General features: G+C 39.1%; 1 protein-coding gene across 8 annotated transcripts in view; it reads right to left on the bottom strand.

Moving 5' to 3' along the window:
* Positions 1 to 18,759, bottom strand: part of Mitf (melanocyte inducing transcription factor) — a 232,065-nt gene that overhangs the window by 26,006 nt on the left and 187,300 nt on the right. For 6 of the 8 annotated variants that reach the window (XM_017796629.2, XM_017796630.2, XM_029560647.1 and 3 more), the window contains exons 3-5: positions 5,293 to 5,520; positions 4,205 to 4,288; positions 2,088 to 2,183 (exon numbers count right to left, since the gene is read on the bottom strand). In XM_017796629.2, the coding sequence (XP_017652118.1) occupies positions 2,088 to 2,183; positions 4,205 to 4,288; positions 5,293 to 5,520 (408 nt within the window). Of the gene's footprint in view, positions 1 to 2,087; positions 2,184 to 4,204; positions 4,289 to 5,292; positions 5,521 to 6,567; positions 6,732 to 18,759 lie in introns of those variants that run through there. The other 2 variants (XM_029560649.1, XM_029560652.1) reach the window with 2 other exon arrangements.

The following is an 18,759-nucleotide window of genomic DNA, read 5'->3' as shown; positions in this document are numbered from 1 at the left end:
TCCTAAAACAAAGACCTCTAGATAGGCTGACTAGATTCACCAGATGGACAAGTAGTGGGGAATGGCTGAGGATGCCGACAACACAGTGGACAGTAGCAGGGATATCAGGTATAAGGGCTCTAGTGGAGGGGGGAGGCTATGGGAGGGTGCCATCTGGGAAGTGGGTATATAGATGAATAAGATGGTTTGGGACTTTCTGTGTGATATACACACAAAATCAACAAATTTTAAAAAAATGAATTATATTTGAGGAGGAAGCATGGACATTTACTTCATGTTAATTAGTACAGGTGATAAACATTACCATTGAAATCCACCCAATGACTGTATAGATATACACAGGTGCCAAGGATCCAAGTGCAACTGATTATGACTAGTAATAATCAGATACATACAGATTAGAGACACATGCACCAACATCTCAGTGTTATTAGCAAAAACAATGAGACTGTAAGAAACAGTATATTTTAAAATGAAATTGAGATCTTTTTTAAAGGATAAAAACTCATTCAATTTTATGTCCTACAGGGTTTATATTGAGTTCAATATTGTATAATTGTATTAATTCAACAGTGAACCTAAAAATTTTATAGCCACTTTTGAAAGAGATGTATCTTTGCTCTGGAAACTGTTATTGAGTATGTTAAAGCTGTAATGAAATGCTTCTTCTAAATAAATAAATATATACATATATAAAGCATACAACACAAAGTTACAATTTTACGTGTATAGCTTGTGTTACACATATTCATCTTCTTCTGAAACAGTATTTTTCACCTTGGAACTTGGAAACTCCAAACTGCTACCCTAAATAGCAGGCCCTCCTTCCTGCCTCTCCTCCTAGTTCTTTAAACACTGGTTGTTAAAGAATATAGTAGCTTCACAGCCTTCATCTCAAGGACAACTGAAAGGGTTAGAGGAGCTACGGAGCAGACCAGGGTCTGGTTACACCATCTTATATACACTGCCTTATCCACTAGAGTTTTAGAGGGCAATGGTACCAAACCAGATTACTAACACAGTGACTGCAAATGAGATCCAGAAGAACTTTTGTAAGACAATAATTTAAATACAAATATAAGGAAAGAAAGTAGTACATGCAAAACTCCAAATTATAGAAGGAAAAAAGTAACCAGTGGTTTATGAACTAAAATCAGGTTAAGCTATGCTGCTGAAGAAAAGCAGCCTCATTATCTCTCTACCACCTGTGAATACAGGACCCCATTTTACAAATCACATTAGTGCTTTTAGGTCAGACACTACTGTGAATAGCAAAATTCACAGTCGTTCCCTTGGCTAAGGAGTACTAAGCTGGGTATTAGATGTCAGGGAAAACTGGAGGAACTAATATCTTATCAAAAGTGCCATTGGGACCTGAGGAGATAGCTCAGTTAGTTCAGTGTTTGCAATGCAAGCATGAAGGCCTGTGTTCAATTACCAGACCCTACATTAAAAGTCAGGCACAGTGGTACAAAGTAATCCTGGCACTGGGCAGGGGTCGTCAGGCATATCCTAGGGGCTTGCTGGGCAGCCAGCCAAACTTTTGGGCAAGTTCTAGGTCAGTAAGAGATCCTGTCTCAATAATCAAATTGGACAGCATCTGAGAAACGACATCCAAGACTGATCTCTGCTCTCCACACACATGGGCACGCACATGCACAGACACCTGCACACATATGTGAACCCACACACACATGTACACACATACATATACATAAGCATAGAGAGAGAGAGAGAAAGAAGAGACTGGAGATGTAGCTCAGTGGTAGAGGGCTTACATTGCATGTAGTAGGCTGTAGCTTCAATTCCTAACAATAAAAAAAAAAAAAACCAACAAAATAAAACAAAACAACAAAAATGTAAGGTGAACTTGGACTCCAGGAACACAGAGCTTAATCATGGATCTCTGGATAAACTCAAGTAAACCTCTTAATTTTTGATATCAAAATTACTTATGAATAATTTTTCATTTTATTACTTATTCTTAAAGAATCAGTATAAAAGTAAACCAAGGCTTCAGGCAAAGAGAAAGAATGTTAGAACTATATCAAGATTTTCTTGGGAAAATAGAAAAAAGTCATCAATACCGTATTTGCCATTTGCAAGGCTGGATCCATCAAGCCCAAGATTTCTTCATTATAACTTGATTCCAGGCTAATGATGTCATCAATTACATCATCCATCTATAGGAAAAAGAGCCACAAAAGAGAGAAAGGAATGAGCAAAAGGTATGTTAGCCCCAAAGAGACATCTTTGGTCCTTTCTTACCTAAAGCAATAGTGATCTTTAGTTAGAGCCTAAGAGTAATCATTCTTTTCCCCTTAAAATTAAAATTAAAATATCATTGAAGTCCATTAACATAAATCTGCCATGAAAAGGCAGCTAGCATTGACTAGGTGTTAAGCATGTGTTAAGTTATTTACTGTGAAAACTGCCCTACCAGAGTGGGCCCTAGGGTGACAGCCACTGTCAGGGTCTAATAAAGGGGAGAAGCTTGCCTGGAGTCATTCATCAAAGCAGAGTTGGGGCCATGATTTAGCCTAGGTCTCAACCATTATGATGAACTGCCTCCTTAGACAGGAAATTCCACTCAATGAGAGCTGTCACTTCCTCTACACTTTAGCATACCTTTCTAGGAGAAGGAATACAGAGAAGGCAATTCAGCCCTTGAGTTCCACAGGGGCCTCCTGGCCACTGGCTGGCCTTGCACAGATTGTACAGTGACTTGTAAAACAAGCATCTTCTGTACAGCTGCCAGTGAGCGACGAGGTTATCATCATAGTCCTGGAGCTGACATTCCCACTAGATCAATTTTATTGCTGAAGTACTAAAACAGCAGTTACAGTAATAAACAGCGGTGGTTACATGTGCATTGCAGCAGTTGCAAAGTGTGGGAAACATTTATTCGTAAACATCTTGTATATGGGAGCTGGCTGGTGCTTGTGCCTGAGTCTGAACAGTGCTTCACAGGTACACAACATCTAAGACGGCCAGGAGACTCCTCTGTGTCTGTTTGCACTCCCCATTCAAGCAGTGAGGCTCTAGCATCATGGGGCTTAGGTAAAAATACTGGCTCTCCCCCTTTCTAGTTGAAGGGCAAACCTTCCAATCCTCAATAGACTCAACTGTGCTGCTCTATCAAACGGGGGCAAGAATATTTACTATCTCATTGAGTTCAGATGAGATTTCAGGATAAACCGTATGGATTGTTTAGAATGTCAGGAATACTGTAATAGCTAAAGAATGACTCTCATCAAGTAATTTCCTCAAAGAATATTCAGTTTTGAATAGCTGATAACATACTGTGTGCTAGGTTCCATTTCCAGGCACATCAGTTTTATTTGTTTGTAATAGATAATTTTAAAATCAGGTTGGTAAGTAGGAAAATGGGTTGGAGACTTAATGAACAACTTCCTTTATGACTTTTTACTTTAGTTTTAAAAGAACAAAATTTTTGCCCCTAATATGACATGAAAGCATTCTATAAGCTAGTGTATACATAAGTAGATAGATAGATATAGATATATGGCAAAAAAATAAGCCAAATGTGGTGTTACATGCCTTTAATCCAGCATTGGAGAGGTAGAGGCTAGATCTCTGTAAATTAGAAGCCAGCCTGGCCTATATAGTGAGTTCCAGGCTGGCGAGAGCTACACAGTGAGACCCCGTTTCAAAATTTAAGGAAAAGAAAGCAAAAATGTTTTATTTTTTATATTCTCTCTTGAATATCTGAATACACATGTAAATACGTAAATAAATGTGATGTAATTTATTCACTGAATAAGATGTTAGGTAATGATCTTAATTACCTGCGGAAATACCTATTAGACAGCATTAAATTAACATTGTTTCATAATATATGTATCAGGAAGTACAAATCCACATAATCTACATTGGTGATTGTATGCAAATGAGTTAAAGCAACTTATATTTATTTATGGAAATCTATGTATTTTACCCACTTTTTTTGTTTTTTTACTTTGGTCAATTTAAGGGGCATCAAACATTTAATTTCTCTAATAGTTATCTGGTCATTCATGAGTTACTATGAAGAAAATGGGTCTGTTCATAGCTTTGTATATTAAAAAAAAAAAGTCAGTGGGAAGAAAAAAGGCCCTTAAGTCATCAGGAAACTGTGACCAGCCACAAATATAGACTCTCATTATGAAGTGTTACATCCTCTGCCTGCCAAGCCCTTCAGTACCTGCATGCACGATGCGCGAGTGTGCGTGTTCATACTTGGGCACTCGTTCTCCGCCCTGTTTTGCTCTTCAAACTTATAAAATCCCTGCAGAAACACAAGCAAGGACAATCCATGACTTGAATTTGCAAATTACTTTTCAACAACACATTCAGACAAGGCTGGTGGCACAGCAATGAGATGGAGAGAGTGTTCAAACAAGTAGATTCTAACCTAGGAACCAAATAACCAAGGGGAACTTGGGCCAATGCATAGGAGAGACAGGGATTGGATAAAAAGTGTTTGGTTTGGGCAGAGGGGGGAAAAAACAGTCCCTCTGGTGACTCAAATCAGCCAAACATTGTGTAACAGTCACCTCTGAACTCACATAAACACTTCAGTGTACAGTAAAACTCCATTAAAATGAGACTCATCTCATAATTTGAAATAACAGGCATCAAATCACAATTGTACTCCTAAGTATTTTCATGCTCCAACTTTTGATACAAAAATTAGCTTAGGGTTGATTTGAGTCTTGTCTCCAGTCCAGCCTCTACCAAAGCAGATTGAAGGGGCAGCAGCAATTTCGTTATGAAACTGGCTGAATGGAACAATAAACCTTCGCTTTTTCTCTTAAATCCTCATGCGCTGTCCATCCATACACATTCCGTGCTTTTCCTTTTCCAAACTCCTGAAGAAATAAAAATAATACCCCAGACGTTCACAACAAGCGGAACTTCTGAACCGCAGTCCCACACCTTTGCTATTTTTGCTTTTCCTTTTCACCTCCCCTTCTCCTCTCTCTGCATTTTCACTGTTTCATAAAGTGAACGGCATGGGAGGGAAGGGCACACTCAGCTAAGGAATGAGAAGGGCGTTGAAAGAGCCTTCTCACCACTGTGTCCTGCTTACAGCAAGTCAGATCGTCCGTCATGTGCAATAAACCTAGTAAGCTAGTGACGGTGACAGGAGGCTGAACGACGAGATTCAGACAGAGCCTGCTGGCTATGACCAGGTAGATAAAAGAAAGTCCATTGCTAAAGGTGAGAAGAACATTCCACAGACAGTTATGGAGTGTAAGAAAACAGAGGAGAAGAGGAGACATGAATTACCTCTTTTTCACAGTTGGAGTTAAGAGTGAGCATAGCCATGGGGCTGTTGGGTGCGCTGCTCCCCGGCACCGGTGGCATGACATGATCGCCAGGCTGGTTTGGACATGGCAAGCTCAGGACTTGGTTGGCATGTTTATTTGCTAAAGTGGTAGAAAGGTACTGCTTTACCTGCTGCCTTTGGGCTTGCTGTATGTGGTACTTGGTGGGGTTTTCGAGGTGGGTCTGCACCTGAGCATAGCCATGGAGGGAAGAGAAGATAGCGTTATTCTGGGTTTTCAAAGAGCTCTTCTTCAGCCCAAATCATGACTAGTTCACCAACAGACTAGATCATTATGCCCCTGTGAGGTACCAGGCACTGTGCTAAGGGATTTTGATATGACTGAAGTTGAAACTCTCACAGGATTTTGATAGGATTTGGGGTAATAATGTTTCCTATTTTGTTTCCCTGTTAATTAACTATATATCTCTTTCAAGCCTGGCACCATTCTTTTCATGAATAATCATTAAAATTTGCAACTGTCTTTACGGCAAAAAATGAAAGGGTTTGGTAAAATCAAAATAGGGAACTTAAAGATGTAAAGCTCAGCTTATCTCACTTTCCTTGGTAAATAGAGCAGTTTTCTGTTTTACACACACACACACACACACACACACACAAAGAAAAAAGAAAGAAGCATTTCCATGTCTAAAATTGAGAAGTTGTGAATTAATTCCCCCTTTCATATAGATGAACATGATTATTCAGGATGTTATGACAGAACTCAATGAACAAAGTATTCCACAGTAAGCAGTTACTTTCAAATGCACAACACTTATTTCAAGATATGCTGTTTCTTACATTTTTAATATTTTTTTAGAAGAAGCATATCATTATAGCTTTAACATGCCCAATAACAGTTTCCAGAGCAAAGACACAGCCTCTTCAAAAGTGGCTATAAAATTTCTAGGTTCGCTGTTGAATCAATACAGTTATCAATGACACTGTATTTAAAGTGACTTTTCATTGATAAACACAATTAATTTAATCTTATGCACTATGAACAAAAGCCAGTGAGAAAGCACAGCCAGCTACTTGCTAAGGAAACAAATTCTACTGATATTTACTAGGTCTAAAACTATACTAAATTACTTCTTGGGTATCAGAAAATAAACAGCATTAAGCGAGCCGATCTATTGAAAAGAGTGTGTTTATTACAATAGCATTCAAGAGGCAAATTAGCCAATTTACAGCATTACAATTTAGAAACTGAGAACTGTATGAAGAACAGAGCTCACCTGATAGTGATTATATTCTAGCATTTCCAGCATAACGTTTTTAGTGGCCCCAGTCCAAGGAGAAGCGGCAGACTATTCCTTGTCCCTCTACTTTCTGTAATTCCAATTTGAAGACCGACTGGCATAAAGAAGGCACTATAAAGAAGGTATTCCGAGACACCACCGGAACTTTATCACAGCAGCCCTGCTTATAACAACCTAAGCTAATTAGTTATGCATGTAAAAAAAAAAGTTCTCACAAGGGACTTTTTTTTTTTAATTCCTACTAGTTTGGCCTTACATATTGATATCAATTTTCCCCCTGGCTTGACGTCATGCTTTTTTCCCATAAATATAAAAGAACCTTTTTAAAGGATGAGCTATCAAAGTCAAGCTTACTGTCAGATCAAGGCCAATTCACTATTCATCTTTAGTTCCAGTAGTATTAATAGACAATGGTATTTCTCTTTCAGCAATAGGTTAAGAACTGGATGCCCCCTTTGGAGGGGACATTGCCTGAAAGCTACTATCTATCACACAGGAGACTTTCTTTATGGCCCAATAATACGATGTCACTTATGACTGTGAGACGATGGAGTTTTAGTGTGGAAGATAATCTCTAGCAAACTTTCTGGCTTTATATTGCATTGCACCCTGGTCTACTTTATTTCTAACTGGGTGGATGTGTAACTTGCTTCCTGATCTCAAATTGACAAAAAGGTGAGGGAGAGCTATTCTATGCAAGAGGGGGGTGGGGGAGAGGAAGAAAGAGGTGCCTATTTATGCAGAACATAAGAATTGCCTTCCTGAGTTAACCCTCAAAGTAGGAAGCATGAAAATTCTTACTGAAAACTGTGACGCTAGCAGAGAATAGGTAACCATGAAACACAGTTGATACACTTACAAATCTTTCCATTTATTCCTTCTTTTTTTACTGTTATATGCTAACCATGCAAATTATAGAATATTCATTGTGACCAATTGGAAAACAGAGAATTCCTAGCTTTATATTATGGTTTAAAGTCCAGGATGAAGCAAAAGAAGAAAAGAGACAAAGAAAATTGAAAATCAGGGTACATGGTCCTCACTGTTGAAATGAGGAGATAGATTTTAAGCATAAATATTTGTAATTTGTTAATTTTGTCAAAGAGCTCCAGATACCAAAGTGTTTTGGTTGACCATCTCCAACTATGTCTGACACAGAGGTTCCCGTTTTTGGTCTCCTAAAGGGTCCAGACATGATAATGATGAGGACAATAGACAGTACTAAAATAAACGTGAAACGAGGGCAGTGAACAGAGTGTGCTTATTCCACGGCTCTCTTAAAAAGAGACAGGGCTGCACATTTAAAAATAAATGTTAATTCACTGGCAGATCCTCATTCTTTAATGAATCAGAGCTTCATGCTTCAGTAAGAAAGGAAATGACTGCTCTACCTGACACTGTCATTGAGACCTTTACTACATCCAGATTTGGCTGGGTGGAGCGGGCTGTACTTTGCAATGTTTTTGTCAGTGTCTTTTTGGTTTTCAACTAAATGAAAAGCAGATGGTGGGGCTGGAGTGGTGGGTTAGTCAGTTAGGTGCTAGCCATAGAAACATGAGGGGCTGAGTTCAATTCCTAGAATCCAAGTCAAAAAGCAGGGTGCCGGTTGGTTTCTGGAGCTCACTGACAAGTCAGCCTTGCAATATTGGATAACTCTGGCTTCAAGGAGAGTCCCTTCCTCAAATAAAAGAGTAGGACAGTGACTGAAGAAGACACCAAGGCTGATCTCTGGTCTCCATATGTACATGCATGTGTATGTATGCCCCCCCACACAGGTGCATATATAAACATATGGCCCCTAAATGCTATTCTGTAGACAAAAGTCTGTAGGTGTTTCCAACCCAAACTCCTGAAACAGGTAACATCACTGGGGGACATAAGCTGTGGGTAAGGTAATGAGGAGCTTGGAGGGGGTGGACTCTGTAGACGCTGGAAGTCACACGTTTCCTCTAAAAGAACCAGTGGATTTAGACTACAGCTGACCAGCTATGTGGGTACACAAGTCTAACAGAGCTGAATAGCCCAAACTGTTAAGGGCAGCTGGATATATGATTTTAAAAGTGAAATCCTTTAAATAAAAAGAAAATTAACACTCACTTTTATTTTTCTTATAGTACAAGACAAATCAGACACAGTGGGAGTGGAAATGAGCATGGAGTGCTATGATGTGTTCTCTGTTTCGGTGTCTGTGAACAGCATCTGACTGACTTTCCCTAGAAGATGGGCTGGGCTCTGAGAAGGCCTCTCTGAGAAGTTAGTGTCCAAATCTTGATGCATTCTGGCACTTCTCAGAGAGCCTGGGTGTCTGATCACATGGTTAGCAGAGTACCTGAAAACCTGAAATCTAGGTTTAGATTCTGACTAAGTGTCTATTCTTGTGGCCTTCGGCAAGTCTTTAGCTTCTTCATGTCATCAATGAAGATGATAACAGAGCTAAATAAGATGCGTTTCCTGCATAAAATGAAGTTTCATAAAATAACAAAATCAGCAGGCCACAAAGGTTGACATAGCAGCCTTACAAGCTCTTCCAATTTATTGTGCTTATGCGAATTCTATCAATATTTATCACCTTAGCAATGAAAATTGAAAACTTCTGAAAACAGATAATTTGGTAGCAAATAACTTCCTGAACAGAAGAATGATGACTTCCTAAGACGCCATGTTCTTCCTAATATAGACCATGGGAGTGAGAGTGAAAGGCAGCAGAGAAGAGGATCTTAGTATAAACTTAGTTTTGATCTTGTAGAACATTAAAGGGTTTCAAAGACTCCCCAGTCATCTTGTCACACTCAGAACCACTGATGCAGAAGCTAGTGCTGGCCTCTAGCACTATCAGTCTAGGTCACATGCCACTGTAGGCAGGTACAGCCCCAATGTGTCCTGCTTCCTCATCTGGAAGACACTGGGGAAAGATCCTACCCTGTCCTCACCCCCTCACACTACCACTACTTTGAGGTTTTATAACCCTTACAGGTTAAAAAGATGAATAAATACTCTTTTATATATTCAACTATTCAAATTCAAAGCCCTTTAGCATGTAGTATTAAAGATGACAGAAAAATGTTCATGATTTTCTGATAAGTTGTTCATGTTTTGACCTGCAGGTCAACTACCCAAGTTGAAGAATTCAGACAGCAAAAGTTGAGTATGTCTGAACGCTTGAAAAACACCATAAAATAGGGCTAAAACATTTTGTACTTTAACCATAACACAGTATTTACTGACATGGTTTGATTGTAGATAAGCTGCCCATAGGAAAATCCACAGGACTGAAAATGTTGCTTCTTTACTCCGGCTCCTATCTTTTTGCCTTGCCTTTCTTCAGACCTTGAACTGACAGCAGCACTGGAATGGATCACTCCTGGCTCCTATATTGTAGCTGTGCCACTTCCTGGTGACATTGACAGATTGTTTCCCTTTGGTTTCATGCTAAAAGATCTGAGGTCCATTACTAGTCAGATCAAGATGGTAGCCAGAGACACTACCATGCTGCGGACTACTAGACTCACTGGGGGGAGCACATCTCATCTGAATGTTCACAGCTCCTCTTCCCCCTCCCCTCTTTGCTTATTTGCTATTCGGAATTGAACAAATTCACTGAAGATTCCCAAATCTTTTCACTTTATAATTGACTTTATTTTTGTTTCACTAGGCAACAAAGTGCTAAGCTGTTTTTTTGGTTTGTTTGTTTTTTATATTTGGGGAAAGAATTTATTCCTATGCTCAGTAAATTTTAAAAAGTTCAAAGGCATTATCACTCAGTCACTTGCTATTCACCACCATCATTTTAACACCATTCTACCCATCATGCTTTTCAATTAGAAATTCATAAGAAAGGTTAATATCCCATCCTAAGCCCTGGAAATATGGTAAAACACAGAATGTGATTTCATGAATGACTGGGGTAAAGCCTTCTACAGAGTCACATCTGATAAGTATCCGAGTTCTTTTCTACCCATAAAAAATAAATGTTACCACAAGAGAGAACATGAGTCTGGAATACAGATTCTAGTGCATAAAATACTGCTCTCTCTATAATCTGCACCGAAGTACCCTTGACAGAAATAAGACCAACAGAGACATGAATCCTAATGTAAAGGATAAGAATCAAAATTAGATGAAAAAGTTAACAGATGTAAAAAGTGCTTTAATAAAGGAAGAATATAAATGACTAAGTTTGCCAAGCCCAAGGCGATTTCTCTGCAACAGGGTTCTATCCCTGAGGCCAAGGCAACTCTCTACTTATTTTTATATGATCTACAAGTTGAAGATGGCTTTTGTAATTTTAAGTAGTGAGAAAAAATGTCAAAAGAAGAATGAATATTATTTCATGGCATGTGAAAATAGTATTACATTCAAATTTCAATATCAATAAAGATTTATTAGAACAGTCATGGCAACTAGCTCACATACTGTCCACAGCTGTTTTCTTGCCACTTCAGCAGAACTGACTAGTAGCCAAAAATAAGAATGGAAAGGATATGAAGAGTTCACATGCCTGCCAAAGTCTGAAATAGCTATGCTTTATTCTTTTATAGAAAATTCTAGAATAAAGACTTCCTATTAGACATGTCAGCAAGGTTTTAAGGAAAGAATGAGAAGGGTTTTATAAAGAAAAATAGGATATCTGTGTAGGTAGATGCATATGTGTGTGCATTTGTGCAATATGCGTGTATATATGGTTCTTTAAATTGAAGGACGTCTAAACAGTTTGTCATCCACTCAGTTGCTGCCCCCTTCCATACCACCATTCTTCTCCTACTGTTTTTTAAGAATATTTTATTTATTTTTTATGTTTTATGATGAGTGTATTGTCTACGTGTGTGCAAGTGCACCCATGTTGTGCAATGCCTGTGGAGGTCAGAAGAAGGCATCAGAGTCCCTGGAACTGGAGTTATGGACAGTTGAGCCATCTCTCTAGTCCTTGCTTTTAAAGTAACAATTTATGAAAAAGGCCAATGATCAAGGAAGCTAGCTTTCTTAAATTGCTTAGATGTGTGTGTGCAGTTTTGTAATGTTTCACAAAAACTGTCTTAACTGGGCAAGCATCCATGTGAGAATGCATAGTATGTTTAATTATCACTGCTATTTTTATTTTATCTGTATGTGTTTTGCCTGCATGTATGTAGTTGTACTATATGTGTGCAGTGTCTGCGGAGGCCAGAGGATGGCATCAGATTCCCTGGAACTGGTGTTATGGATAATTGTTAGTTGCTACTGGGTGCTGGGAAACAAACTGGGGTCCTCTGAGAGAGCAGCCAGTGCCCTTATCTGCTAAGCCATTTCTCTAGCCCCAATTATCCCTATTTTAAAAATAAAGTAACAGAAACTCTGGGTTAGAAATCAAGGTAAATTCTCATTATTCTTGACTCAGTGGCACACAACATATTTTAGTGATGATCTGTCTTGATCTGAGGTTTTAAATGAATAAAGAAGGAAAGACTGACTGGTTTAAACCAAGCACTGAGATCACAAACTCTATGTGAGTTCTCATAAGCACATGTGAACTCATGGGTCTGGTATCTCCATGCTCCTTCCCTTCTTACTACCTTGTAGGTTCTGGAATCAGAGCAATGAGTTATAATTGTATACAAAAAGAAGGAAGAGAAATTTCTTTCCTAAAATTCTAATGTTATAATTGAATACCCTAGAATACCCATTCTATGAAAAATCCCTAGTGAGTCTGTTGTTCTTAGCTAGGTGTGTGCTTGTTACAAGCTGCAAGGGATGCTTTGGTTTGAGATCAAATGCTACTTAGAGGTCTCATAAAAAAATATTGTCATAATAAGACTTCTTTTTCAGACTGAACATATACATTTTATTTTATGTGTCTTTTGTTCACTTTACATTTTTCTTGTTTGATGCCTTAATATAAAGATACTAATCTGCCTGAAATTTCCTTGTATCCTCTTTTTTAAAAACTTTTTATTTTTTTATTTTATTTATTTATTTTTACACCCACCTCCCAGATAGCACCCTCGGTTTATCTGGACCAACTGTATGGCTTTAAACACCCAAAAGGAAAGTATAACCAAAGATTAAAGGGGCCAATATAATTTCATAAGAGTCTATATGTATAGCTAAAGGCTACATAACAAGCAACAATGCCAGACAGGCGATACCTTCTTTTGAGTTGTTGGCCAGGGTGGTCAAAGGGACTCCCAGATAGTAACCCAGCATAGAACTGGGAAAATGAACAGCAGACCCCAATCTTAACTAAGGGAATATTGTCATAATAAGACTTTTAATATATTCATTACTTCAGTTGTTACACATGAATATGCCATTATATCACAATACATTTTAGAATATGGAGAACAGAATCGGTATGCATTTATTCATAAATGTCTCCCATGTGCCCAATAGTACATTTTATAGTTGTTCCTAAGTTAGGTCAATTCAAAGTCCAACTCAGAAAGAAAAACTTGGATAATGACATAAAATAGCCTTAAAAGTTTGCATGCATAGTTTTGTTTTGCACACATAGTTTTGTTTTTATTGAATGACTGCAGCAGGCTAGAAAGGCAGGAAAATTAAATTTTTCTTTCTGTGGAAAGAAAAAGGACTCTCACTCTGGGGTCTGGTTAATGTTTCTTGCTGGCTGAGTCGAGAGTTTCAACATGACTGACAAAATCAGGCTTCCCTGAAGATTTCCTGTAGAGACAATGTGAGGTCTCTCCAACAAGAGTGTTAGAACAGCTAATGAACCATGCTTAAGGACAAAACATACGTGACTTTTGAGTTCAGCCTTATCATCATGGCTCTCTCACCCTTAAAGCCGAACACCTCCTTTATCACGTTAACAATTTCATTTTAGAGACACTTTAAGGAAAACACGTAAGCCAGCTCATTTTTTGAGCTTAATTTTTAAGCTTTGTTTAATCATTGAATCTGGTTGTAAATTATAGCCTTTGAGCAATGCAACTTCAGTAGCTAAACCACCAAATATACCTATAGAGAGAGATACATATAAATTAAGACACATAAGCAATCCACATACATGCATTTAATCTAAAGCATATACCTCCTCTTAATAAACCCCAGCTTTTCCTCATATTGTTTCATCCTGAAATTCTTTTCTGTGGAGTAAGTCAGGATCCTGGCTATAGAAGGCCCTCAGGGAAACCCCTCAGGCTACAGCACTGGGCTAAGACTTTTGCTTCCAGTGACAGTACAACTTCTGACAGACCATACACACAACTCATACAGAGATCTGCTTTTGATAGTTTTTGCTCCTTATTGAGAGATACTTAGAGAATTAAATACAAGACTGGATATGTGCAAATCATTAAGAGATGCTGTTAAATGCAGTGTGACTCCACAGGTATGGGGCCGAACATTTCTAAACATCTGCATTTCTAACAAGCTCCTAGCACAGGTTGATACAGATGGTCCAGAATACACCATACCACATTACCATGGCTGTAATATACATAGGAACCCCTGCTTCCATGATAACATTATATGTTCTTTATTCATTCAACACATACTGATTTTGGCTCCACTAGGTACAGGAAACTAAATCCTCAGAAGTTGTTTAAGAGCTCTTAACCTACCCTCTTTATTTGGTGCCCCATCACCCACGGTCGCTGGGTCTTCTCTCCTCCATTATTTCTTCTGAGCCTGTTTTTTTTCTAGTTTTGTTTTCCACCTCCTCATCTTGCAGAAGGCTCAAGCTTGATTTCAACTATCTACACTCACACCTCTGCTGATCTAAGGCAATCTTGTGAATCTAAAGGCCCCACCACAGACCTCTCTGAATCCCAGACTTATCTCCACCTATCTATACAACTGTACCATCAGAGAGCTCACAACTGGCATGCTCATCATTCCCTCTGGGTCATCTCCTCCATCTCAACAGCAGGTAACTCTGGTTTCCCATTAGGCTGAAACTAATGAAATTGCTAGTTCTTGTGCATTTGTGTCACCCCAGGGCTGAACCTAGGGTCTCAGGCATGCTAGGCAAATGCTCTACTACTAAGCTGCAGCCCCAGCTCCCAGCTATTTTCCTGATTTTTTTAAAAGACAGGATCTCAGTAAGTTGCTAGCCATGAACATCCTCTGTAAACCTGAGTAAGCCTTGAACTTCTGTTCTCCCTCCCTTTCTTGAGCAGCAGGGATAATAGGCAGGGGTATGTGACGGTAGGACTGATAGAAAACTGATTTTTTTTAAAAAAAAATTTAGGTTGAAAAGTCTTCCTATTCCAAATAGCTTGATCATCTTTGACTCCTTTCTTTCCCTTGTATCATGGATATAGTCAACCAACAATTATTGTCTTGAAAATATGCACAGAATTTAACTAACTCACCCTGCACTGGTACCAGCTAATCTGAACCATCATTTCTCAATCAGATGACTACAAGTCCCTTGGCTCTTCCACCTGCTTTTGTGTTTGACCTCATTCAGTCTATATTCAATATACATCAATCTCATATGATAGATATCATATGATAGAACAAATGTACACATATAAAATAAGACAATTCTATACTTTTAAAATACGATGTTATAATTTACATGTGAAATATCCCCCCACAGTTTTGTGTATTTGAAAACTTGGTCTGCAGATGGTGGCCCTGTTTTGGAAAGTTGAGGCAGCTGGAGGAAGTGACTCAGTGGAGGGTGGGCGTTGAGAGTTAGAACCCAGTACCCCTTCCTACAGGACCTCTCAGCTTCCCAGTAGGCCAGGATGTAACAAGGCTTGCCTGCATAGGGCTGGCCTGGCTGCCATGCATCTCCTCCATGAAAATGTGAGGCAAGATCAACCTCTGTGCTCTCATATTGTTTCTGTCAGGTATTTTGGGGAAAGAAAAAAGTAACTGACCCACATACACATGCCTGCCCACCTTCTGTCCCTTTCAAGAACTTTTCTAAGGGACAATGGTTAAGTGGAAAGATACCCACCAGAGCATAAACTACAGCAGGTGTGGGTGGGTACACTCCAGGCCTAGTGATTACCACCTACTTTTGAGAATGAATTGTACTGGAATACAATTTACCCTCTTCTTTATGTATAGTCTATCACTAATCTTGACAACAGAGTTAAGTAAGATTCCTTATGTTCCACAGGAGGCTAAAATATTGTCTGGTCCCTTGCAAAATATTTGTTAATGATTCATTTTTGATAACAAAATGATTGTTAATAGATAACTAGCAAGGAAAAACGGGTTGAATTAATTATGAGGCCATGGCATAGTTCAAGCATGAACCTTGGTACTACAATAGAGCCAGATAACTCTGTGCTGTGGAGGCTTATCTGAGCATTACTGGATGTTTAGCAGCATCTCTCATGTCTCTATATTACATATCAGGAGACTTATACCCCACCCCCAACCCCAGATGAAATGGCCAATGATGTCTCAGCCATTGCCAGATGTCCCCTGAGGAGTGAGTCAAGCTGTCCCTATGGAGAACCAGGGTATAGAGATGGATGCTATGTAGTCATTACGGTACATAATTTGTAAAGCCATATAAGGAAAGGGAAAGTTCCCAATTTAGATGAGAGCATAGATCAGGTTAAAACACTGTATATAATGTTGACTTCAACATGTTTGTACATTTTCATAGGCAAAATAAAAACTATTGATAAATCTTTAAGAAAGTTTTCACAAAAATGAGGATCCCAGGGCTGGAGAGATGGCTCAGAAGTTAAGAACACTGGTTTTTCTTGCAGAAGACCCAGGTTCAAATCCCAGCATCCACATGGTAGCTAACAACTGTCCGTAACTCCATTCCCAGGGGATCCAACAGCCTCTTCTGACCTCTGTGGGCATTGCATGACAGGGGTGCACTTACCTACATGCAGGCAATACATGCATACACATAAAATAAAAATAATAAATAATATTTTTAAAAAATGAGGGTCCCTTAGAGATGGCTCAGTGGTTAAGAGCACTGACTGCTCCTGAAGAGGACCTGGGTTCGATTCCCAGCACCCACATGGTGGCTACAAACCATCTTAACTCCAGTTCCAGGGGAATCTGAAGCCCTCTTCTGACCTCCGTGGCACTGCACGACACAGGTGTACTCACATACATGCAGGCAATACACTCATACTCATAAAATAAAAATAATAAATAAAATATACAAAACGAGGGTCCCTGGATGATACAATTATAGGTAAGCAATATTTTTTTATTTTCTGTAATGTACAAGGCACTAATTTTGTACTTAAAAAAACATAAATCTCACAAAAAATGAAAGCCTATAGACTGGGATAAATAAAAAGATAATCAGACAGAATTCCTATATTCCAAGCATATGACACTAAGAAAAAAGCAGGAGTTGCTATTCTAATATCTTACAAAATGGACTTCAGGCTAAGATTAACCAGAAGAGATAAAGAAGGTCATTTCATTCTGATCAAAGGAACAATGGACCAAGAAAACTTTACAATCACAAACATATATGCACCAAACTTTGGTGCACCCAATTTGATAAAAATAGTATAACTGGACTTCAAGACACAAATTAACCCCAACTCAGTAACAATTGGGAACTTCAATACCCAACCTTCTCCAATAGACAGGTCATCTGGACAAAGAATAAACAGAGAAACATTTTTTAATAAAATATCATATATCAAATGGACCTAACGGAATACAGAATACTTGACCCCAGCACCAAAGAACACACATTCTACTCAGAAGCCCATGGAATTTTCTCTAAAATAGACCACATACTGGGGCACAAAACAAACCTCAATAAATACAAAAAATTGAAATAATCCCATATATTCTACCTTTTGAAATTTTTGCACACAACGAACCAATTCGTGCAACTGTTAGCAGTGAAAACTGCCTTGTCTCATTTTTTCTTTCTTGAAATACTTGATCAGATTAAAGGGACTCCGTTATTTATGAAATTTCTAGTGTAACATTCAAGTAGAGTTTATATTTATATAATACTTGACACATTTTTCTGTTTTGTAAAGGGTTGTGATTACGTGGTTCAACAGTGCCTTATAATGGCCCATGGTGAGGGCCAGCTAGCCTCCCTCTCCTCATGGGAGTTATCAGAGTAGCATCTCACGTGCTCCAGCTTTCCCATGTGCCCCAGTTTAGCACTGCCTCAGCATGGCAGACATCTTTCTGTCTTAGCATTCCCTCCTCAAATGCAGCTATTGTTCACAGTTTATTGGGTATTAGAGCTGATTATAGACCAGGCAACCCAGCTCCTTCCCATAAGGACCAGTGTTCTTAAGCAACTGACAGTGGCCAAGTGTGTCAGAGAGGAAAACATTGCCTTGGGCCCAAGTAAAGGTCAGTCAACAAGCTCCCATTGGACATGAGAGCTGAACACTGCCATTTGAAGGTCAAGTCCACAACAGCTAAAAACTGACAAAGATCAGCAGCCTCACAATAACACCGACTTTAGGATCTGTGTCATGAGACTGAAGGGTCTTGGCCTCTGAGGAACTGCGTTGTTTTGGGGCAGTCGCTAAGATCTACTTTATAGATTATGTGTTGATGAAATTCCAGTTTGGAATGAACCCCACCTAGAACAGCAGCAGCTTGGGAATGTCATTTGACTGTGCCAGGCACTGTGCTGGGCACCTAGGAAGGCATGCTGGAACTGCTCCATTTAACAGCTTCTTTCAAGCTGCTGAGCACTGTTCTTGCTTCTGAGCACCAAACAAATGGTAACTGAAGCAAAGTCCTGAACCCATGAAAATCATATTCATACTGGAGAAGCAGAGACAACCATGGAAGCCTTAAACCAAAGAAAGATAAGTCTCCCATGCAGTGACACAGGCAGTACAGAAATTAAAAAAAAAGAAAGAAAAAGGAAGGTCAGGCAAAGGTCTGAGGGCGTGACAGCCTGGAACCTGATGGATGAAAGGGGCTGAGCAGTGGTGAGCCCAGGAAAAGCACTCCCAGGCTGAGGTGGGGAGCGGTTTGGCACAGTGGAGGGAAAAAGAATGAGAAGAGCAATCTCAAAGTCGGTGCAGCTAGAGCAGGGATTTAATCAATGTGTATCCTGAGAGGCGGTCAGGGTAGAATGAGTGCTGGGAGGAATGTGAGGTTTCTTTTCTGCTGCCTGTAAGAATCCTCTAGGATTTTAAGAGAAATGACATGACTTGATACACACACACACACACACACACACACACACACACACACACAGCTCTCTGTCATATATATATATATATATATATACACACACAT

This window comes from Nannospalax galili, unplaced genomic scaffold, assembly GCF_000622305.1.
Source record: "Nannospalax galili isolate Female #2095 unplaced genomic scaffold, S.galili_v1.0 scaffold1051, whole genome shotgun sequence".
Taxonomy (NCBI): Eukaryota; Metazoa; Chordata; class Mammalia; order Rodentia; family Spalacidae; genus Nannospalax; species Nannospalax galili.
The sequence above is the reverse complement of the archived record's forward strand: the minus strand, read 5'-3'. Positions and strand labels throughout refer to the sequence as shown.